We start from the raw sequence: 24,535 nt of genomic DNA, 5'->3' as shown, positions 1-24,535 counted from the left end.
TGCAGGAGGAGGCCATTCGGCCCTTCGAGCCAGCACCGCCATTCATTGTGCTCATAGCTGATCGTCCCCAATCAATACCCCGTGCCTGCCTTCTCCCCATATCCCTTGATTCCACTAGCCCCTAGAGCTCTATCTAACTCTCTTAAATCCATCCAGTGATTTGGCTTCCACTGCCCTCTGTGGCAGAGAATTCCACAAATTCACAACTCTCTGGGTGAAAAAGTTTTCTCACCTCAGTTTTAAATGGCCTCCCTTTTATTCTAAGACTGTGGCCCCTGGTTCTGGACTCGCCCAACATTGGGAACATTTTTCCTGCATCTAGCTTGTCCAGTCCTTTTATAATTTGACCTTTTATAAATGACCCATAACTTTGAATATTGCTACTGAATCTTCCCATAGCATGCAAATTTTCCAAAAGCAAAAATCAGCGACATCAAAAATATAGATATCAATTACATCACTGCAAATTGCAAAATTTGGACAAAATGTGTCAATTGGTTACTACAAGAAAAAAAATGGAGCATGAAAATTAACAATGGGTTAAATAATTTTTGGCATACATGACTTAGCAACTACAACTTGCATTAATATAGAAATGGAAATAAAGAACTGCAGATGGACACAAAGTGCTGGAGTAACTCAGTGGGTTAGGTAGCATCTCTGGAGAAAAAGGATAGGTGACATTTTGGGTTGGGATCCTTCATGAGACTAAATTCAAATATAAGTCCCATATAGATATGAATTGTGGTTACCAAGTCATGTATGCCAGAAATTATTTAACCCATTGCATTCACTTCCATGCTCCTTATTTTCTTATACTAATCAATAAATTGTTGCATATTATCCAAATTTTGCAATTTAAATCATACATGTAAGTCAGCACAACCAACATTAGGTTCTAACCAATTTATATTGGGAAAACAAACATGGGGTTTACACTTAGCATAATTTAAAGAGCATTTCAAGAGTGTATTTGTCATGCCCCAGATATGAACCTGACACTAAGATTCTCACTTGCTGCAGCTTTTCAAGCACATTTGGTCTTTGTAGATTAAATTGCACGAGATTACACAACTACAGTTGCATTTCCCTGAAATTCAGAATATTTTGGGATGATTTAGACAATAGACAATAGGTGCAGGAGTAGGCCATTCAGCCCTTCGAGCCAGCACCGCCATTCAATGCGATCATGGCTGATCACTCTCAATCAGTACCCCGTTCCTGCCTTCTCCCCATACCCCCTCACTCCGCTATCCTTAAGAGCTCTATCCAGCTCTCTCTTGAAAGCATCCAACGAACTGACCTCCACTGCCTTCTGAGGCAGAGAATTCCACACCTTCACCACTCTCTGACTGAAAAAGTTCTTCCTCATCTCCGTTCTAAATGGCCTACCCCTTATTCTTAAACTGTGGCCCCTTGTTCTGGACTCCCCCAACATTGGGAACATGTTTTCTGCCTCTAATGTGTCCAATCCCCTAATTATCTTATATGTTTCAATAAGATCCCCCCTCATCCTTCTAAATTCCAGTGTATACAAGCCCAATCGCTCCAGCCTTTCAACATACGACAGTCCCGCCATTCCGGGAATTAACCTAGTGAACTTACGCTGCACGCCCTCCATAGCAAGAATATCCTTCCTCAAATTTGGAGACCAAAACTGCACACAGTACTCCAGGTGCGGTCTCACCAGGGCCCGGTACAACTGTAGAAGGACCTCTTTGCTCCTATACTCAACTCCTCTTGTTACGAAGGCCAACATTCCATTGGCTTTCTTCACTGCCTGCTGTACCTGCATGCTTCCTTTCATTGACTGATGCACTATGACACCCAGATCTCGTTGAACTCCCCCTCCTCCTAACTTGACACCATTCAGATAATAATCTGCCTTTCTATTCTTACTTCCAAAGTGAATAACCTCACACTTATCTACATTAAACTGCATCTGCCATGTATCCGCCCACTCACACAACCTGTCCAAGTCACCCTGCAGCCTTATTGCATCTTCCTCACAATTCACACTACCCCCCAGCTTAGTATCATCTGCAAATTTGCTAATGGTACTTTTAATCCCTTCGTCTAAGTCATTAATGTATATCGTAAATAGCTGGGGTCCCAGCACCGAACCTTGCGGTACCCCACCGGTCACTGCCTGCCATTCCGAAAGTGACCCATTTATCCCCACTCTTTGCTTTCTGTCTGTCAACCAATTTTCTATCCATGTCAGTACCCTACCCCCAATACCATGTGCCCTAATTTTGCCCACTAATCTCCTATGTGGGACCTTGTCGAAGGCTTTCTGAAAGTCGAGGTACACCACATCCACTGACTCTCCCCTGTCAATTTTCCTAGTTACATCCTCAAAAAATTCCAGTAGATTTGTCAAGCATGATTTCCCCTTCGTAAATCCATGCTGACTCGGAATGATCCCGTTACTGCTATCCAAATGCTCAGCAATTTCGTCTTTTATAATTGACTCCAGCATCTTCCCCACCACTGATGTCAGACTAACTGGTCTATAGTTACCCGTTTTCTCTCTCCCTCCTTTCTTAAAAAGTGGGATAACATTTGCTATCCTCCAATCCACAGGAACTGATCCTGAATCTATAGAACATTGAAAAATGATCTCCAATGCTTCCACTATTTCTAGAGCCACTTCCTTAAGTACCCTGGGATGCAGACCATCAGGCCCTAGGGATTTATCAGCCTTCAGTCCCATCAGTCTACCCAAAACCATTTCCTGCCTAATGTGGATTTCCTTCAGTTCCTCCATCACCCTAGGTTCTCCGGCCCCTAGAACATTTGGGAGATTGTGTGTATCTTCCTCAGTGAAGACAGATCCAAAGTAACGATTTAACTCGTCTGCCATTTCTTTGTTCCCCATAATAAATTCCCCTGCTTCTGTCTTCAAGGGACCCACATTTGCCTTGACTATTTTTTTCCTCTTCACGTACCTAAAAAAACTTTTGCTATCCTCCTTTATATTATTGGCTAGTTTACCCTCGTACCTCATCTTTTCTCCCCGTATTGCCTTTTTAGTTAACTTTTGTTGCTCTTTAAAAGAGTCCCAATCCTCTGTCTTCCCACTCTTCTTTGCTATGTTATACTTCCTCTCCTTAATTTTTATGCTGTCCCTGACTTCCCTTGTCAGCCACAGGTGTCTCTTACTCCCCTTAGAGTCTTTCCACCTCTTTGGAATAAATTGATCCTGCAACCTCTGCATTATTCCCAGGAATACCTGCCATTGCTGTTCTACCGTCTTCCCTGCTAGGGCCTCCTTCCAGTCAATTTTGGCCAGCTCCTGCCTCATGCCTCTGTAATCCCCTTTGCTATACTGTAATACCGACACTTCCGATTTTCCCTTCTGCCTTTCCATTTGCAGAGTAAAACTTATCATGTTGTGATCACTGCCTCCTAATGGCTCTTTTACCTCTAGTCCCCTTATCAGATCAGGATCATTACACAACACTAAATCCAGAATTGCCTTCTCCCTGGTAGGCTCCAGTACAAGCTGTTCTAAGAATCCATCTCGAAGGCACTCTACAAACTCTCTTTCCTGGGGTCCATTTCCAACCTGATTTTCCCAGTCTACCTGCATGTTGAAATCTCCCATAACCACCGTAGCATTACATTTTTGACACGCCAATTTTATCTCCTGATTCAACTTGCACCCTATGTCGAGGCTACTGTTTGGGGGCCTATAGATAACTCCCATTAGGGTCTTTTTACCCTTACAATTTCTCATTTCTATCCATACTGATTCAACATCTCCTGATTCTATGTCACCCCTTGCAAGGGAATGTATATCATTCCTTACCATCAGAGCAACCCCACCCCCTCTGCCCACCTGTCTGTCTTTTCTATACGTTGTGTACCCCTGAATATTCAGTTCCCAGCCCTGGTCCTCTTGTAGCCATGTCTCAGTGTTCCCTACAACATCATACTTGCCCATGACTAACTGAGCCTCAAGCTCATCCACTTTATTTTTTATACTACGCGCATTTAAGTACAACACTTTAACTTCTGTATTTACCTCCCCTCTCACATCGGTCACAATTGGCCCTGCCCTTAATTTCTTTTCCCCTCTAGAACTTCTGTTCCCATTCTTCCGAGAGTCTTTTGCAATATCTCCTGTATTCCCTTTTACCTCATCTTCATATTCCCAATTTGTTAACCCCTCCCCCCCACTACTTAGTTTAAAGCCACAGGTGTCACACTAGCAAACCTGCCTGCCAGAATGTTTGTCCCCCTGCTGTTAAGATGTAACCCGTCCCTTTTGTACAAGTCACCCCTAGCCCAGAAGAGATCCCAGTGGTCCAGAAATCTAAATCCCTGCTCTCTGCACCAGCCCCTCAGCCATAAATTCATACCCTCTATCTCTCTGTTCCTGGCCTCACCAGCACGAGGTACCGGTAGCAGTCCAGAGATAACCACCTTTGACGTCCTACTTCTCAGTGTTTTTCCCAACTCTCTAAACTCCCGCTGTAGCACCTCCTTCCTCTTCCGCCCGACGTCATTCGTGCCCACGTGCACAACGACTTCAGGTTGATCGCCTTCCCTCACTAGGATTTTCTGAAGCCGGTCCGTGATGTGTTGAACCCTGGCACCAGGAAGGCAACAGACCATTCTCAAGTCCCTCCTGCTGCCACAGAATCTTCTGTCCGTCCCTCGGACGATGGAGTCACCGACCACTACGGCTCTTCCTGACTTCGGTCTCCCCTGTCGAGTATCCTTGCCAACAGGTCCGCCACTCGGACTGGAAACGTCTTCTGCCCCGACAGTTCCCAAGAGGGTATACCTATTTGCAATAGGCACAGCCACTGGGGTCTCCTGTAGTCCTCGTCCACTCCCCCCTGAAACAGTCTCCCACCTTCGCTCGACCTGGACCCTTGGCGTGACAGCCTCACAATAGGTCCTGTCGAGGAAACACTCGCATTCCCGGATGGCCCTGAGGTCATTCAACTGCCTCTCCAACTCCACCACACGTCCCTTCAGGAGCTGCACCTGGACACAGTTCTTGCAGGTGTAGCTCCCAGAAGCTCCAGCGACGTCCCTGTCTTCCCACATCCTGCAGGAAACACACTGCACCAACTTTTCCGCCATTACCTTGTGTCTATAACCAGTTCTGGCTTAAAACAATTGTATCCTCCTCACCTCAGCCTCCTCGCCGAAGACTCGCAGCCAAAGACTTGCACTTTTCTCACTGGGCACTTCCCTCACTGTTTTTAGGATTACAAACACATAGGGTAAGAAAAAAATATTTTCATTGGTAAGTGACTTGCAACTGAGGGGAAATAAATGATATGAGTGTCAAGAGTCCTATTTGAACAATTACGTTCTTAATTTTTGCAGCTTGGATTAGGAAGCACTTCTATGAAAAGGGAGGTGGGATTTTGGAACCCTTCCACAGTTGATGCTTTGTCAATTGAGGATCAAGGGGATGTACACGCTTCATTCCTGTTCCTAACTGTGGGGTCAGTCTGACTCTCGCCACTTGCTAATATTCTTCTGAATTGACCACTAAAAGGGATGAGAGCACAACCATGGGAAAACTCTGATGCCAGATGCCTAACCTCTGGTTATTGACTCTCATATAGTGATGTAATTATGATTTAGGAATCAAGTAGGGTCTTGGACTCAACAAATATCTAGCTACACCTTGTACAAATTTAAATACTTTCACAATAGGTTTGCCTCGGTTGGCAGATTGAAGGGATATACAAAGACTCTTCAAATTTCTAACAAAAGTTTCTGAGTGCCTTTTGTTTTGTTAATTTTGTGCAGAATGCAGAATGCGGAAATCATAAACATGGGCACCAAGACCGTTTCTTTGGATATCCTGGGTCAACAGACGTCTCTAGCATCCATAAATGAACACAGAGTGTCTGAAAAAGAGAAGTATGGCCACTGGCTGGGGTTTTGGTATGGCTGGTGGCTATGCTGGTGGGCCGGATTTATCATCGTTTCTGTTCCTGTCAGTTTCTTCTTCAGTTTCCTGGGTCAAAAACTCTGCCGTGTAATCTTAACTATGTTAAGAAAGTTTGGCTGTTGTCCAGTTATACTGAGTTATTTGTTCTCAATTTGTGAGTGCTTAATGATAAAAAGAAACAAAGAGGAATTGAGTAAAGAAGAAAACTTTTCAGAAGAAACTTCAAGGTGGAGAAACCTCATGCCAGGAATTGTGCTTGGTGTAGTTATTGGCACCTTGCAGATAATAAATTGTGTGATGCGTCACCATGCTATTGGGGCGGCCATTATTGGACTCTTTTTTGGATTTGTGACAATGGTGCCAAATGCTTTTGTTTTTAAAATGTTATAATGTTATTTTATATTCAAAAATCTCTGAATCTTTCAATGTGAATAATTGTATTAAAATAGTTAATTTATAGCATACAATTCTGGAGTGATTTCACTTAATTTTAAAGTATTTGATAATCTAGTTTAAAGTCATATCCTTGCAGGCTTTAGCTGTAGCTTGATATTAGGAGACTAGAAATACAGCATAGAAATTCAGCCCACTGAGTCCACGCTGACTGCGATCACTAGTTCACATTAGTTCTATGTTATCTCATATTCTTGTTCACTCCCTACACAGTAGGAGTAATTTTACAGAGGCCAATTAACCTACAAACACACACTTCTTTGGGTTATGGGAGGAAACCGGAACACCTGGTGGAAACAAACTCCACACCGTCAGCCCCAAGGTCAGGATCGAACCCAGGTCTCTAGTGTTGTGAAACAGCTCTATAAGTATCTAGGTTCTTTGCATGAGATCACTACCAAATAAGTAGATATTGTGATGATATTAATGATAATGATCAAAATTGGTAAGCTATCACATTTAGATTTAAACATCTACATTGGTAAAGAAGATAAATCATTACTGCTAATTAATCCTGCACCAGCAATTGTGAACAAAATATTTGGTATTTGTATGGAGGTGGAGGTGGAGATGGATTCACCATAACATTTTACAAATGCATCTTTAGCTAATAAGGCAGAGACTTTTGTTTAGAAGGCTGTGGTGCTGCAGTAGATGTATGCTGTATCAAATGTGCATCATTGAGCAAGAAAGTTTCATAAAGTTGCCTCAAAATGGAATGCACAAATCGTTTCATAATGAGTCCGTACCAGAAGGATCTCTCCCACTGCTTATCTTTCCAGCACAAAGGGCGTTTCCTGGCAACAAAACCTACATTCTTTGTGAAAGATCCAAGTATTCAGTGCCAAAGACTTTGTGCTTTAAGGTTGATAACAATGTTTGCATTGTAACCACAATACCACAGAAACTCTTTTGACCAAGTAACTGTACTAATAAAGAGAAAGGATCCATCTGCAATGTGTTGTTGTTCCACACCAGGTAATTGAACAAAATGCAAACAGTGTCAAGTCCTGGACTGGCGTCTTAAGTTAAAAGGCATCTGAGTACAGTAATAAATAAACATTGAAACATAGTAGCTGACATTCCTCTCTGTGTTAAATTTGAATCAAATTCACTGGATAGCATTTATAAATTTTCATGATGCGTACTCGTTTGCATGTATAACCATGGTTAGGATCTGGGCATCACCAGTAAGGCCAGTATTTACTGCCCATACTTAACTGGCTTTGAGAAAGCTGCTTTTTTTTAACTGTGGCAGTCCTTCTGAGCATGCTGTTAGGAAATTAGTTACAGGATTTGGATGTAGCAATGATGAAAAAGAGGCAGTTAAAGTCGGGTTAATATGTCACTTGGAAGACAACCCATAGATAGAGGAGTGTTCACATGAACATGCACCCCTTGTCCTTTATCATGGGCTTTGTGGTTATGGGAGATGCTGTTTGAGCCTTGCAGTGCATATTATAGATGGTACACACTGCAGCCACTGTGTGGCGATGGTGGAGGGAGTGAGTTTGCAGGTGGTTGATGGATTGCAAATCAAGTGAGCTGCTTTATCATGGATGGTGGTATTGATGTTTATAATTGTCACCGATACTGAGATAGTCAAAAAACTTTCTTTGGGTCCTAATCCATAACATCATACCTGAAATGAGTACAATCAAGCTACACACAGGAACAACAGACAGTGTAAAACGAAAAAGAGTGTTGAAAAGAAGTGTTGCAATTACAAAGAAAGGGCAGATTTAAAAAATAGTGTAAGTTGAGAGATTGGGACTACACTCTAAGCTTGTGAGAGGACTGTTTAGTAGTCTGATAACAGGAGGAAAGAAGCTGTTTCTGAATCTCATTATGTGTGCTTTCAAGCTTTTGCATCTTCTGACCAACAGGAGAGTGGAGAGGAGGGGGTGGATGACCTGGGTGTAAATGGTCCTTGATTAGGTTGGCTGTTTTTCCAATGAAACATGAAGAGTAGATGGTACAGAGCTGGAGGATTGTTGATGCTACAGTTATTCAGGTAAGAGTATTCCATCTTCCTCCTGTGCTGTAGTTTGTAGATAATGGAAAGGCCATGGGGTGCCAGTAAGTGAGATAGGATATTCAGCCTCTGACCTCCTCCAACACTGGAAGAAGTCAATATTGAAACGGAATAGCATTGGTAGGAATTGTTACAAGCAATGAGAAAACGCACAAGGAGCTAAACACATGCATGAGCTCCCAATAGGAATTAAAAGTGGAAGTGGTTACGGTGGAAAGGCAATGTAAAATAATGAAACTGAGAAAAATAGATAGGATGAATTCAATAGTTTGTTGACTGCTTTGTTTATATTGCCAACTAATAGATAACAATACATCTTGCACCATAAATGCCAACACATGATTGTCTTGTGTAATGTTCTGACAAAAGCAATAGTTTTAAGGTAATTGGATGGAATATTAGGATGGAGTGCAGTTAAATGCACAAAATCTATTTTTAAACTTTGTGACTTGTGATCTGGTGTGTTACAGAGTGTTTGTCACAAAGGTTATTCATCCACACAAGATAGTACTTTGATAATTAAAGTGGGCAAAAAGAGCAGATTAGACGATCTAAATTCATAAGAAATTGTGGGGTTTTTTGTTTTAATATTTTGATCCAACCAAATCGGAATGAGGATCAGAGCTCAGGTTTTACAGGGTATAGAAGCAGTTGGGTTAAATACCAGGAGGTGTGTCTTTGCACAGAGAATAGTGGGCCTCCACTACAGGCTTCCTTGGTCATCTGTAGGAAGGAACTGCAGATGCTGGTTTAAACCAAACATACACATAAAAAGCTGGAGTAACTCAGCGGGACAGGCAGAGGGGTATCGACCCGAAAAGTCACCCATTCCTTCTCTCCAGGGATGCTGTCTGTCCCGCTGAGTTACTCCATCTTTTTGTGTCTATCTTCCTTGGTCATCTGTTGCCGGCCCTACTTTGTTCTGGTCTTTTCTTATCTCCAGAAGATAGACACAAAAAGCTGGAGTAACTCAGCGGGCCGGGCCACTCTGGGGGAAAAGGAATAGGTGACATTTTGGGTCAAGACCCTTATTCAGATTTATCTCCATTTCACTCCCCTCTACTTTCAGTCTGAAGAAGGGTCCCGACCTGAAATGTCACCCATCCTTTTTCTCCAGGACTGAAGAAGGGTCTCTCCTCACCCATTCCTTCTCTCTAAAGATGCACCTGTCCCGCTGAGTTATGCCAGCATTTTGTGTCTCTCATCGGTGTAAACCAGCATCTGCAGTTCCTTCCTACACAACTTTAATGAACGAGCTGCACAGCACTGAAAGCTGGAATACTTAAAAGGTCAATGGTTTATTTGTTATCATAAATACAGGGAAAAGCTTGTCCTGCTTTTGGCTGATGGCTATCCATCAGATTATGCCATCATGAGTACAATAGATCCTCTTTTGGAACAGCACACTGAGAGTTGTCACATTCTGGTACCGTCTTCCAACTTCCAAGTCACTGAAAAATCTGATCTTGGCCCAAGGAGATTTGCAGTTTCTTATATTCTCACTTTAAGGCCCAAACTTTTATTTTTGAACCTACAAGGAAAATGTACTTTGACAAAATTCATGTGAAATGGCTAATGTTTCAAGAACCTACCCCTGTATTATCGGTACCCCGAATGCTCGTGATAGAGCCAAACAGCATGGAAACAGGCCATTCTACCCAACATGTCTATTGCCCACTATCTGCCGGTGCCATCCATTTCCATACAATCACTGATACGGTACAAGGACCCCACCCCAAAGAGTCGCAAATATAAAATATAAAAATATCTGTCAGAAAATAAGTCAGAGTTAAAAGCACAAGCAAGCCTCCTCTTAGCGCTTCCTGTTTAACGCACAATTCCATTCTCTCGTAAGTTTATCCAGATTCCCCTGAAAGTCATCTTGAAAGGCAATTTGCTGCAACCACTCCCTGTGGTAGTGAGTGTCACATGCTTCTGTAAAGTGGTTTTGTCTGAATCATTACTGGAGTTATCTGCGACTGTTGAACATTTTATGCTCCCCAGTTACACTGTTCCCCATAAGTGTAAACATTTCTCCCACAGCTAACCTATCAAAAACACAAAATGCTGGAACACCCAGCAGCTTCTGTGGAAAGGGAAATGGGGTTCACATTACAGGCTCAAGACCCAAAACATTGTTTCTTATTTCTCTTTCCGCAGCTGCTGCTTGACCTGCTGAACTTTTTCAGCATTTCCGTTATTTGTAAAACACATTAATATTGGGGAGGCGTCATAAATGCCTTAAAAGACAATTTTCCTATCAGGCAGAAGATACAAAAGCTGGAAAGCTTTTGACTCAGAAACAGCTTCTTCTCCTCTGTTATCAGACTTCTGAATGGAACTCCTATAAGCTAGGGTATAGTCCCGATCTCCCAATCTTCTTCATTGTGGACCTTAGACTTTTTCTCTGTTACTGTAACATCTTCTTCTTGCGTTTGAGGCAACAGAAGTAATGAAGATGCTTCTGCTTCTGCTGTCTCGGTTTGTTGTCGTTCGCCTGACTGAGGTCAGTTAACAGGGCTCACCACGGGGAGGTCGACAACATGAGCCCCTTACTGTAACATGATAATGATGTAACACTATATTCTGCACTTTGGTACTTTTCTCTTTGAACTTCCTGTTGATCTTGTGTATGGCTTGATTTGATATGATATGGTATGATGTGATCGGATAAAATGCAATCATGGCCTTTCACTGTATCTCAATTCACGTGAAAATAATAAACTAATACCAAAAAGTGGACCATGGGATACATCTTCAATTGTGCCTTCTTTGAAAGTAAAATGAACACGACGAACATTTCATTCCTCTTCAATGTCATAGATGAAAATGGGCCATGCAGAGGGGTGCCACCTATAGCACTTCCAAATACGGGACAAGGTGACCTCACCCAGCCAGCGGCCACGTGCTCCTGCTCCACTAATGGCGGCCGCCCGGGCCGGGAGGCGGGTTGCTAAGCAACCTCCGTTGGGCGGTGCCCGGGCCTCTGGGCCTCCACTGTCCCGGCCTACACTGTCCTAAGGTAAGCACAGATATTAACCAGCATCTGCAATTTTTTTCCTACCTACACTGTCTGGGCCTACAGCGTCCGGGCCTACAGCGTCCCCCGGGCCTAATAGGTTCAAAGGCGGTCCTGTACAGGACAAGCCAATTTAGCCCAAAATACGGGATGGCCAGGCTAATACAGGACAATTGGCAACCCTAGCCATGCAGATAATAATTTTCCAAATTGCCAAAGGTGACAAATCACTTAAAATTAGGGAGGCTGTATACATACAGTTAAATACACAAGCCATCCTAGTGTTGAACACAACTCGATTTTCCACATTGTACGTGTAATATTGATGACAGATAGACAGAAGGTAAAATCAATGCAATGGTGTCAAGCTGGGGACTGATCCACCTGTGTTCCATTTAAGATGCATGATTTAATCTTGGGAAATGGTGAGGCAAAAGAAAGTAGGTGCAAAATAAAAAAAGCAAAGCAAGAATTTTTGTTTATATGCAATAGTCTTTTATATGCAATAGTATCCCAATGAATAAGTAAAGGATGCTAAGAAAAGGAAATGTTGTTGCATGGGTAAAGGTTGATTGCAGAGATGTGCAGTTCCACTATTTTGCTGCATAAACTACACTTCAAAATTCCCACAGTTGTGAAAAGTGAGGAATAATTTCAATTTTCTTCCTTGGTCATGTTACTGCAAGAGCAAAAGTTGTCACTCTTGAAAATGGCCAAGTCCAATCAGATAATAAGGAAAAGGCCCAAACTAACAGATACACAAACATTACCTCATAAAACATAATCATAAAACATCATAAAGGACAGACAAAGTGATCTATTTATTGGTATCATCAAATGTTAAAGAAACACAAAAGATAAACAAACATCACCCTCTACTCTCCTTCCACGCCCTATCCTTTTCCATGGCCCCAACTTACATCAAGTCAAGTTTATTGTTACGTGCACAAGTATGGTGAGGTACAGGGACAATGAAAATCTTGCTTGCAGTAGCAGTTTCACAGGAACATAGACTCAGACACCGACAAAATATAAAATATCCCTTCTAAATCCTTCCTACTCCCTGTCATTCTCACTAACGTCTGCCCTATTCCGCAGCCTCTCCTTTCCTCCTCACACCGTCACTTAATCTCCCTCCTACTCTCCTTCTCTGCCCCCATTATCCCCAGCTTACAGGAGGCACAAGGAACTGCAGATACTGGAATCTTGAGCAAAACATAAGCTGTTGCAGGAACTCGGCGCTTCAGGCACCATCTGTGGAGGGAATGGACAGAGGGTGTTTAGGGTCGGACCCTTATTCACACTAATGAAGAGTCCGGATAGAAATGGCATCTGACCATTCCATTCCCCTCCACCCATCATCGCCTCCGTCCCATTCTCCCCTCAACCTCACCTCTGTCCCATTCCCCTCCACCCATCATCGCCTCCATCCCATTCTCCCCTCAACCTCACCTCTGTCCCATTCCCCTCCACCCATCATCGCCTCCGTCCCATTCTCCCCTCAACCTCACCTCTGTCCCATTCTCCTCCACCCATCCTCACCGATGTCCCATTCCCACCGCATCCGTACTTACTAGATCCCATTCCCCCACCCACCCACCCATCATCACCACCATCCCATCCCCCCCTCACCAATCTTTACCAAACTCCCATTCCCACCACTGTCCCGTTTCTTCCCTCCCCCCCCATCCTCACCACAGTTCTATTTCCACCCTCCCCCCAACAATCCTCACCCCATCCCATTCCAGCCCCATCCTCACTCCATCCATCCTCAGCCCCTTCACATACTCCCCCCACCCCACCACCAATCCTGACCATTTTCCCTGCACCCTGTTTACCACCGTTCCATCCTCCTCATCCTATCCATTCTCACCCTGATCCCCCCCCCACCCCACCCATCTTCACATCCGTGCCACCACCACCCCCCCCCCCCACAATCCTCACCCCGTCCCGTTCTCTTCCCACACCATCCTACCTCATCCCCCAACCCCCCTCATCCTCCCATCCAGACGGCCCCGCCCCCACCTGCGCGCGCCGCCGTCCCGCACTCTGACCGGTGGAGCCGCCGCCGCCGCCGCCGCGCGAGAGGGGCCGCCGGCGCCATTGCCAGGTCAGTCAGTCAGTCAGTCAGGAGCACGGCGCGACCCGTGTGCACGGCGGGCAACCTTCGCTCCCCACCCGATGCCCCTCTCCCCACCCCCGGCACAGCTCCGGGCTGCTTCCAGCTGCCGCCCATCCTCTCACCATTGCCACCCCCACCCTCAACGCTTCATCCCCCTCAGGCCTCACCGCCACTCCCACCCTCACCCCAACTCACCCTCAACCCTTCATCCCCATCCCTGCAGCCCCCACACTTACACCTCCACCCCATCCCCTCGCCTCCATCCTCCCCCAATCTCACCCTCACCCCGTACCTGTCGGTCTCAACCCTTCACCCCCACTCTTTCATCCCGCCCCTCGCCACCACACTTCACCCTCTCGGCTCTCACCCCATTTTCCCTCTCAACCCCCACCCGGGTCCGTACAAGAACGTTGTATTTACACCATTTGCGTTGAACAAGGGCCATGACCACTCGCCCCTCCTTGTGTGTGTACCGGTTTGTTTAGTCTCCGTGTTTGATCGGGTGGCAGAGAGGGGGTGAGGGGACTCTTGCCATTATCGTGCCGGCCTCGTGGGTTAAAGATGCAACTCGGGTATTTAGCATCTTCGAAAGCTGGGTTGGAGTATCCAGAACACTGTGTAAATGAAAAGTTTCAGTTTCACATGTAGTACGTGTGGTAGAGTTCCTGGCGTTAGGCTTCGCTTGGTGTTACACCTCCAGTAACAGGTTGGACACAAAGTGAAACCACTGGATATATTGTGTAAGAAAATAACTGCAGATGATGGTACAAATCGAAGGTTTTTATTTCACAAAATGCTGGAGTAACTCAGCAGGTCAGGCAGCATCTCAAGAAAGAAGGAATGGGTGATGTTAAGGATCGAGACCCTTCTTCAGACAGATATATTGTGTTATTACTTTTGATGTCTGTACAAGTTGTTATTGTATTCCAAATGTTTCACTTCGGAACAGATACAAATTGTTCATGCTTTCATTGAAGCACAGGTACTTTGGGATGGCCTGGCCCATGATAGGTATCTACACTAATCCTATTTGCTGGCTTTATGCCTATATCGCCTTACACTTTTCCTATCCAAGTATCTGTACAAAAAAAAGACAAACATGCTGTAGTAACTCAGCCGGTCAAGCAGCATCTCTGGAGGACCTGGATATGAGATGTTTCTGATTGGGACCCTTCCTCATATCATATCATATCATATATATACAGCCGGAAACAGGCCTTTTCGGCCCACCAAGTCCGTGCCGCCCAGCGATCCCCGTACATTAACACTATCCTACACCCACTAGGGACAAAAAATTTTTTTTTTTTAATAACATTTTTACCCAGCCAATTAGCCTACATACCTGTACGTCCCTGAAACTTCACCTACCCATGTCCTTCACCTACCCATGTCCTTCAGAAATACAAAGTGAAACCACATGATATATCGTGGTGTAGGAAAATAACTACAGATGCTAGTACAAATCGAAGGTATCACAAAATGCTGGAGTAACTCAGCAGGTCAGGCAGCATCTAAGAGGGAATGGGTGATGTTTCGGGTCGAGACACTTCTTCAGACATGATATATCGTGGTATCACTTTTGATGTCTGTCCAGGTTGTTACAGTATTCCAGATGTCTCACACTCCAGCACTTTGCCTTTTTTTGTAAACCTGCATTTCAAAGGTCTTTTATTGTCACGTGTACCAATTAAGGTACAGTGATATTCGATTTACCCCACAGCCATACTACAAAAAAGCAACAAGACACACAACTACATAAAAGTTAACATAACATAAAGGACATTTGTAGTTCCTTGTGTCAACAAGTATCTGTCCGAATGTCTTTAAAACGTTGTAATTGTTTCTGCCTCTGTCACCTGCTCTGACAACACTTTCCAGATGTAAAAAATCTGCCCTTCTGGTCTCCTTTAAATTTTTTCCCTCTCGCCTGCATCCATTAGTGCTAGTGTGTAGGAAGGAACTGCAAATGGTGGTTTTAGCCAAAGATAGACACAAAATCTGGAGTAACTCGGCGGGACAGGCAGCATCTCTGGAGAAAAAGGATGGGTGACATTTTGGGTTGGGATCCTTCCATCAGACTGAATTCAAATGTAAGTCCCGTATACATATGAATTGTGGTTACTAAGTCATGTATGCCAGAAATTATTCAACCCATTGTATTAACTTTCAGGCTCCTTCTTTTCTTGTACTAACCAATAAATTGTCCCATTTTATCTAAATTTTGCAATTCAAATCATACATTGAAACATAAGTCAGCACAACTGACATTGACTTCTAACCAACTTATCTTGGTGAAACAGGCATGGGGTTTACACTTAGCACAATTTAAAGAGCATTTCAAGAGTGTATTTGTCATATGCCCAGGATATGAACCTGACACTGAGATTCTCACTTGCTGCAGCTTTTCAAGCACATTTGGTCTTTGTAGATTAAATTGCAAGAGATTACACAACTACAGTTGTATTTCCCTGAAATTCAGAATATTAAGGAATGATTTGATCAGTTTTTAGGATTACAAACACATAGGGTAATTTCCATTGGCAAGTGACTTGCAAATGAAGGGAAATAGCTGAATTGTCCTATTTGAACAATGAGATTCTTAATTTTTGCATCTTGGATTAGGAAGCACTTCTATGAAAAGGGAGGTGGGATTTTGGAGTCTGGAGAGAAGGAATGGGTGACGTTTCTGGACTAATCTCGACCCGAGACGTCACCCATTCCTTCTCTCCAGAGATGCTGCCTGTCCTGCTGAGTTACTCCAGCTTTTTGTGTCTATCTTCCATTAGTGTTAGACTCCCCTAACCTAGGGGAAAAAAACCTCAATTTGGACCTCTATTTCTTTTCAGGCTCAAACCTGTCTTCTCTTCCCTGGCCTTTGTCCAACAATCTGCCTGTCAACTAACCCCCCTCGCCTGTGTTCACCTATTACTGGCCTCCACTATCCCAGCTTCCTTTCCCATTCCCCTGCAATCAATCTGAAGAAGGGTTGCCTATCCATGTTCTCCAGGGATGTTGCCTGAGTTACTCCAGTCTCTCTTTGAAAAAATCCTCTTGCTGTCTACCTTATCCATGGCCCTTGTGATCTTATAAACCTCTATAAGATCACTCCTTAGCCTCCTATGTTCCATTAATAATAAACCCAGCCAATCCATTTTCTGCTTGTAATGAGTGCCCTCCATTTTAATGCCACATCCTGGTAATCTTTGCATTTTTTCTAATGCAACTATATCTTTCCTGCAGTGTGGCAACCAGGACAGTGCACAATATACTCCAAGTACAGCCTAACCAATGATTTATCTGTAATGTGACATCCCTACTCTTGTACTCAGTGCCTTGGTCCATGAAGGCAAGCATGCCAAATGCTTTTTCCACTACCCCATCCACCTGCATTGCCATTTTCAGGAAATTATGAACTTGCACATCAAGATCTCTTTGTACATCACCATTCCTAAGGCCTCTGCCCTTTACTCTGTATATCGTGCAGGCATTTGATACAGCAACCATTTTCCCCCTCAACATATTTGTATCCCTTTGAACGTTTTGTTTCCCACTTAAATTTGCCTTCCCTCTTTTGTACCTCTAATTTAAAAGCAAGCAACTGTGGCTTATTTAAGGAGTTTGCTTTCACCATTGAGTTCCTGTTGGTGCTATGGATCAACAGATATTATAAGGTCATGTGATAGGAGTAGAAATTGGCCCATCGAGTCTACTCCGCTATTCAATCATGGCTGATCTATCTCTCCCTCCTAACCCCATTCTCCTGCCTTCACCCCATAACCTCTGACACCTGTACTAATCAAGAATCTATCTCTGCCTTAAATACATACACTGACTTTCCCTCCACAGCCTTCTGTGGCAAAGAATTCCACAGAATCACCACCCTCTGACTAAAGAAATTCCTCCTCATCCCGAAAAGAACGTCCTTTAATTCCTCCTCATTCCGAAAAGAACGTCCTTTAATTCTGAGGCTATGATCTCTAGTCCCGAGACTCTCCCACGAGCGGAAACACCCTCTCCACATCCACTCTATCCAGGTTTTGCATGCAGGAGTCTGCTGCTTTGCCTCGGTTAGAAAAGTAGTTGATGTTTTCAGTTCAGAATCATTTCATCGAAGGTTCTGACGAAAGATAATCGATTTTTGCGGTCAGGTATGTTTCTCTCTGTGACCTTGATTCCAACCACTGCCTTTTCCATTCAGAGTAAAAAAAGATCTCTTGATAGATCCCATCTTGAGGGTGAAGAAACAATGGTAATTGTCATTTTACTAGTCCTTTGGTTGACCTCGGGTCGACCCAATCAGCCTTATAGCCAACTAGTTATACGAATGATGCAGAGTCTTTATTGTGGGTGACATAGAAAACAGCTTTCACAGCAAGATCCCACAAACAGCAGCGTGTTGATTGAGATAACTGTTGATCAGGCACTTGAGGAAAACACAAGTTGAATTGTGAAGCTGAGATCTGGATATTTTGCCAGAATGTTGTGAAACAAAGATCGCTTCAAATGCAGAACAAAATTGGTATTGGCTGGTCACAGTGTAAGGGAACCTCCGGAGACTGTCGGTGCCAGGGCCAACCTATTGTAAGACCACCTGTGAGTTAGGAAATTTGCATAATTCTATCCAATTCATACTTTGCAAGGTCTTTAGTGATTTATACAAACAAATTTTCACACTATTTCCTCATTTGAAAACTAATTACAAAAGATTTCTTATAAATGGCTTGCGTAAGAATATTGGACATCAACGTGTAAGGTATTCCATGCATATCCATGTACTTGTCCAAAAGCCTCGTGCATACCATTCTCATTTCTACCTCCACTACCACCCCAGGCAGTGTGTTCCCCACACTCTGCAAAAGAAACACTCCCCACACCTCTACTTCAAAAATTGCTCCTCTCACGTTAAAGCTACACCCTCTAATCTTTAACATTCCTACCATGTGGAAAAATATTCTGACTGTCCACCCTATCGAAAAATTCTCAACATTTTATACATTTCTGTCAGGTCTCCCCTCAGCCTCCAACACTAGAGAAAACAATCCACATTTATCCAATTGCGCGCTCAGTTTTGCACTAATCCTACACTAATTCCATGTTATTCTCCCCACCTTCCATCTATTAACTCTGTTCCTACCACTCACCTGAACACTGGGGGCCATTTAGTTAACCTACCAATCTACAAACCTACAGCTCTTTGGGATATGAAAGGAAACCAGAGCAGCTGGGGGAAACCCACATGGTCATGGATAACATGCAAACTCCACGCAGAGAGCACACGTTGCTGGGATCAAACCCAGGTCCCTGGTGCCATGAGACAGCGGCTTTACTGTGTCATTCCCAAATGATTTAGACTCATGTGGGCAGAGTAAATAAATCTGAAGATGAAACTGCGGGGGAAGGTTTAGAATTTTGGGAGGAGAGAAGTGATGTGTTCATTTCAAAAGAAGGCATAAAGAATTTAGTCCAAAGATTAATTAATTGGGAAGATGCCACAGGGCGAGCAAAGGCACTCTTTATAGGAGGATATTGAGATGTGTGGAGGAACAAAGGGACTTTGGTGCCTGTCCACTGATTCTTAGTGACAGATGGATAGGTTGTTTAAAACGTCACATGGGATACTTTCCCCTTTATTAGCCGATATTCTCTGTATATAAAAACAAATCCTTTCACCTTAAACTGAAAACTTTAAATGTTAACCTTGTTGTTTATGATGCCCTTACCGTATCTATAATCCTTACCATGTCACATCCGGCATTAATGAAGTTCTCTCTTACCAGGATGACAGTCAAACTCTACCTGCCTGTGCGCATCAATCAGCTGCCTGTCCTCTTTATTGTACTATCATGCTGTGCTGATATATCGGCAACACAAAGCAGCCGCACTGCACAGCTGCAAAGTAAAGGTAAGTCTTCTTTACAATTTTAATGTTATTGTAATGTCCCCTCTTCTCTTGCCGTAGCTGAACAAGTGTCGATCCTTGTCTATTGTTAAATTTTGACATTGTTAAAATGTCAGACACTTATAATCTGCATGTTTATCTGCTCCTGTTTACTTGAGGAATACCCATGAGTTTGAGGCGTTATTCCAATTCCATTCCCTGGCTTAATGCCCATTTAGCCGAAATTAGGTCACAATTTTTTTAAATACAGTGATTGGAAATCTGAATTGAAACAGAAAATGCTGGGAAATACATTGCAGTTCTTGACTGCATGTGTGGAAAGAGAATGTTTCAGGCCTGGGACCCTTCTTCAGAACGTGGAACGAGAGAAATAAGATCGTCGAGGTAGTAGAGAGGGTGGGGAGAGCCATAGGTGGAACAAAGGGAATATCTGTGGTAGGGTGAAATAATGTCGCTGTTAAGGAGAGGTTAAGCTCCTTTGTGTAATGTGTCAGTAATGCGTATGTAATGTTCAGTAAAACACTAAAAGTGCTCGAGGAACGCAGCGGATCAGGCAGCATCCGTGGAGAGAAATGGACAGGTGATGTTTTTGGAGGTCTTTTTGGAACAAAAGTCTGGTGACCAGAACTGCACACAATTCTCCAAGGGAGCCTAACCAAAATTTTATACAACTATAACATGACATCCCAACTCTTATACTGAATGCTCTAATCGATGGCAAGCAGGCCATATACCTTCATCACTGTCTACATGTGTTGCTGCTATCGGCGAACTATGTACTCGTACCCCACGGCCTGTCTTTTCAGATGCCCACCTAAGCCAGTCTCATTTGCCTCAATTTGTCTCATCCCTCTAAACCTTTCCTATCCCCTGTCCAAATATCTTTTAAATGTGATTGTGCCTGCCTCAAACCACTTATGTGTCAGCTTGATCCATATACATACCACTCTCTGTGTGAACAAATTGCCCCTCACGTTCTTACTAAATCGTTACCTTCTCAACTTGAACCTCTGCCCTCTAGTTATTGATTCACCAACCCTAGGTAGAAAACTGTGTACAGTCACCCTATCTATGGCCTTTGTGATGATATACTCCTCAATGACGTCGCCTTTGGTCTCCTAGGCTTCAAGGAATAAAGTCCTAGTCTACACAACAGCTCCCTATAGTTCAGTCCCTCTAGTATAGTTTTGGTTTGGTGTTGGTTTACACAGACAGCACCTGAAGTCACAATCGAACCTGGGTTTCAGGTGATGTGAGGCAACAGCTCAACGAGCTGCACCACTGTGCTGCCCAGACAACATCTCCCTATCTTTAAGTTGCAATCAAATTTATGAAGAAAAGAAATCTTCATTAGCCAGATTTAAATATACTGTGGCCAAAAAGTCATGGAGACAGACAACAGGCCCTTCAGCTCATGGAGACCATGCCAACCATTACTGTATCTACCCATTTACAATAAGTTTTTTAAAAGATTTTTTTTACATTTTAGAGATACAGCGCAACAACAGGCCCTTCGGCCCACCGGGTCCGTGCCGCCCAGCGATCCCCGCACATTAACACTATCCTACACCCACTAGGGACAATTTTTACATTTGCCAAGCCAATTAACCTACAAACCTGTACGTCTTTGGAGTGTGGGAGGAAACCGAAGATCTCGGAGAAAACCCACGCAGGTCACAGGGAGAACGTACAAACTCCGTACAGTACAGCATCCGTGGTCAGGATCGAACCTGAGTCTCCGGCGCTGCATTCGCTGTAAGGCAGCAACTCTACCGCTGCGCCACCGTGCCGCAGCGGTATAATCATACTTTCATGTCATTTTTATTCTCCCCGCATTAGTGCTGAATGAATGGAAACTTTTCTTTTATTTTAATTTAGTTTTTAAAAATCTTAATGTACTTGTGGGCTTGATGCAATTGTCTGCATGTTTCAGGCTTTTTGCCAAGAGTCATGGCAACGACTTTTCCTGTAGGTGTTGTGGTACTGTTTCATAGAATGGAAAATAAATATTCATCAGCCAAGTGGCTATTTGTGACGCATATTTGCACAAACACCAGAATGTCATGGAGCGAAGTGGGAGGAAGCAGCATTTCACAGCAAGCTATCAATGTTTCCTTTGAAAGTTAGATTCATATATGAATTACCTTCCTTGATCACATTTGGGTCAGTTATGTATGAAAATGCTTTTTGTGCTGGAAACATTCTGGGATGAATATTGAACGTGTATATTTACACAGATAGATTTTCTGTGCAATATTAACAGTCCTGTCGACGGTGGCTGCAAAATGAAAGAATTACACTACTTTACCCTGAACTCTGCACTCTCTTTCCGGTGCAGTAGATGCAGCTTTGAACCTGGGGATCAGTGCCAGGAGCAGAATGCACAGAACACTAAATGATTCAAGTCAAGGTACAAGGTACATCCTCAGCACTTACTTATTAATACACAGAAGGAGGCCATTCAGCCCACTGCTTCCATACTGGCTCCCAGCACAGCAATCCCACCAACTCCCATTAGCCCTCCTATTCCATGTAAACTATTCTCTCTCTCACTATAAATACAAGGCCAGTTGTTCAAGGTATGATGAGTAAATTAGTGTAGTTTTCTTTAAAAGATTTTCATTGAAGTGGCACTCTTCAAAAAAAAAAAGGTACAAAGTGCTGGAATAACTCAGTGGATCAGGCAGCATCTCTAGAGAACATGGATAGATGACGTTTCACAGAATGCTGGAGTAACTCAGCGGATCAGGCAGCATCTCTGGAGAATATTGATAGTTGATGTTTCACAGAGTGCTGGAGTAACTCAGCGGGTCAGGCAGCATTTCTGGAGAACATGGATAGGTGACGTTTCACATAGTGCTGGAGTAACTCAGCGGGTCAGGCAGCATTTCTGGAGAACATGGATAGGTGACGTTTCACATAGTGCTGGAGTAACTCAGCGGGTCAGGCAGCATTTCTGGAGAACATGGATAGGTGATGTTTCACATAGTGCTAGAGTAACTCCGGGTCAGGCAGCATCTCTGGAGAACATGGATAGATGACGTTTCACAGAGTGCTGGAGTAACTCAGCGGGTCAGGCAGCATTTCTAGAGAACATGGATAGCTGACGTTTCACAGAGTGCTGGAGTAACTCAGCGGGTCAGGCAGCATCTCTGTAGAACATGGATAGGTGACGTTTCGGGGTCCTGACCTGATCATCGCCCATCCACGTTTGCCTGAGATGCTGCCAGAGCAGCTGAGTTACTCCAGCACTTTATATATATTTTTTGTAAACCACCATCTTCAGTTCCTTGTGTCTGCTCTTTTCTATTTTGTTTGACTTTTGTAATAGTGCATTAGTAAATCTGATTTGCGTAATGGGTATGTGTTTTTATAACTCACTTTGATTATCGAAGTGTTGAAGTGCATCAGTAAGTAATATTTCAGGGTGTTTCTTAATTTCCGTGTAAGTCGGGTTCACTAAGATTAAAGACCGACAATCTAGGCCACTATTTCCTGGTTGATATTTTGGAAAGCCTTTCAATTCTAATGTCATTCAAAGGAAAAATAAATTTGTAATGAAGTAGTGATTTTCAGAGTCCTTATGAAATGACAAGCTAAAGAATTACTGTTAACAAATTATTGAACCGTATGACCTAATTATGTTTTGTGGAAATGGACAGTCATCATGCACTCTGGCAGTGAAGTCCCACCCACAGCAACCTGATAACGGCACAAAACATTTGCTTTGTTACGTTGGTTTGTGGATACATTTTGGCCAGAACACTGACATGAACTCTCCTGCTTGATGTTGAAACACGCTGGCATCTCGCATGGTGTTCCTCAGAGTACTGATCCCATATAGTGCTGTTGGCCTGAGGGGAAAAATATTTTTTCTAAGTGCCAGTAAACAAAAAAAAATCAAAGTTTAACAGCTTGTTAAATGTGTCTCAACAGCCATGTTGATCACATTACCTTGGCCAATGAGAATGCATTATATCTTTGAATATTACTGCAGTCATTTTATTATGATTCTACCATGTCACTCTAATTATTTGATGAAGTGACTGGATTGGGATTTGAACCTGCAGTCAAGGCAACAACTCTACAAATTCTGCTCGAGGCTTATTCAACGTAGTGTAAACCATCACACAAACCAGAGACCTACCTATGGCTCCCCCCCCACCCCCCCGGATCTCGATTTGAAATGTCACCTATTCCTTTTTTCCAGAGATGCTGTTGCTTGGGCAGGTTACAACCCAATGGAATGAATATTGAATTCTGAAGCTTCAAGTAACCCTTGCTTTCCCTCTCTCTCCATCCGTCCCCCCACCCTCGTTCTCCTAGTTTCACTTTGCTCCTGGTTAATTTTACTATTTGTAAGCCTCGTTGTCACCTTCCCCATATCCAACAATGAACCATTGTACATTTCCTTGATCAACGTCTGCTGTGATCTGTCCTTTCACACCTTGCATGTTCTTTGTACCCTTCCATATCTCTAGTTTCCCTCTGCTCTGACTCAGTCTGGAGAAGGATCTTGTCCTGAAACGTCACCCATTCCTTCTCTCCAGAAATACTGCCTGCCATATAGAACAGTGCTATCTATCTAGGAAGATAACTGCAGATGCTGGTACAAATCGAAGGTATCACAAAATGCTGGAGTAACTCAGCGGGTCAGGCAGCAGTCTGAAGAAGGGTCGCGACCCGAAACATCACCCATTCCTTCTCTCCAGAGATGCTGCCTGACCAGCTGAGTTACTCCAGCATTTTGTGATACCTTCGTGCTATTTATCTATATATATATTTATAGATATATTTACATGGGTCATTTCACAAAATCTTTTTCCTGGTGAAATGGGCATAAAATGCTGGAATAAATAGAGAAAGATGCATCCTACAATGATGATTCATATATTCGTGATCATTACTCAGGTTGGAACAGACTCCAAAAAGAGAGTGCGTACAGTCGAAAGAGTAGACATGTTTTGGTTTTGGTTAGAGGATGTGATTAGATTGGCCTCCTAATCACAGGCATGTGAATTATCCGCGGATTTACGCGTTTTTAAAATCCATTTTTCGCGCTTTCTGCATGGTTTCCGCGT

General features: G+C 43.4%; 1 protein-coding gene across 1 annotated transcript in view; it reads left to right on the top strand.

The window, feature by feature from the left end:
- The first annotated feature begins 8,325 nt into the window (after window positions 1-8,325).
- Window positions 8,326-24,535, top strand: part of prrg4 (proline rich Gla (G-carboxyglutamic acid) 4 (transmembrane)) — a 32,362-nt gene continuing 16,152 nt past the window's right edge. Inside the window, exons 1-2 of the mRNA XM_078415577.1 lie at window positions 8,326-8,393; window positions 19,333-19,457. Coding sequence (XP_078271703.1) covers window positions 8,341-8,393; window positions 19,333-19,457 — 178 coding nt within the window. The 5' untranslated portion in view covers window positions 8,326-8,340. The remainder of the gene's footprint in view (window positions 8,394-19,332; window positions 19,458-24,535) is intronic.

The sequence above is a fragment of the Rhinoraja longicauda genome, chromosome 18 (genome assembly GCF_053455715.1).
Source record: "Rhinoraja longicauda isolate Sanriku21f chromosome 18, sRhiLon1.1, whole genome shotgun sequence".
Classification (NCBI taxonomy): Eukaryota; Metazoa; Chordata; class Chondrichthyes; order Rajiformes; family Arhynchobatidae; genus Rhinoraja; species Rhinoraja longicauda.
The sequence above is the reverse complement of the archived record's forward strand: the minus strand, read 5'-3'. Positions and strand labels throughout refer to the sequence as shown.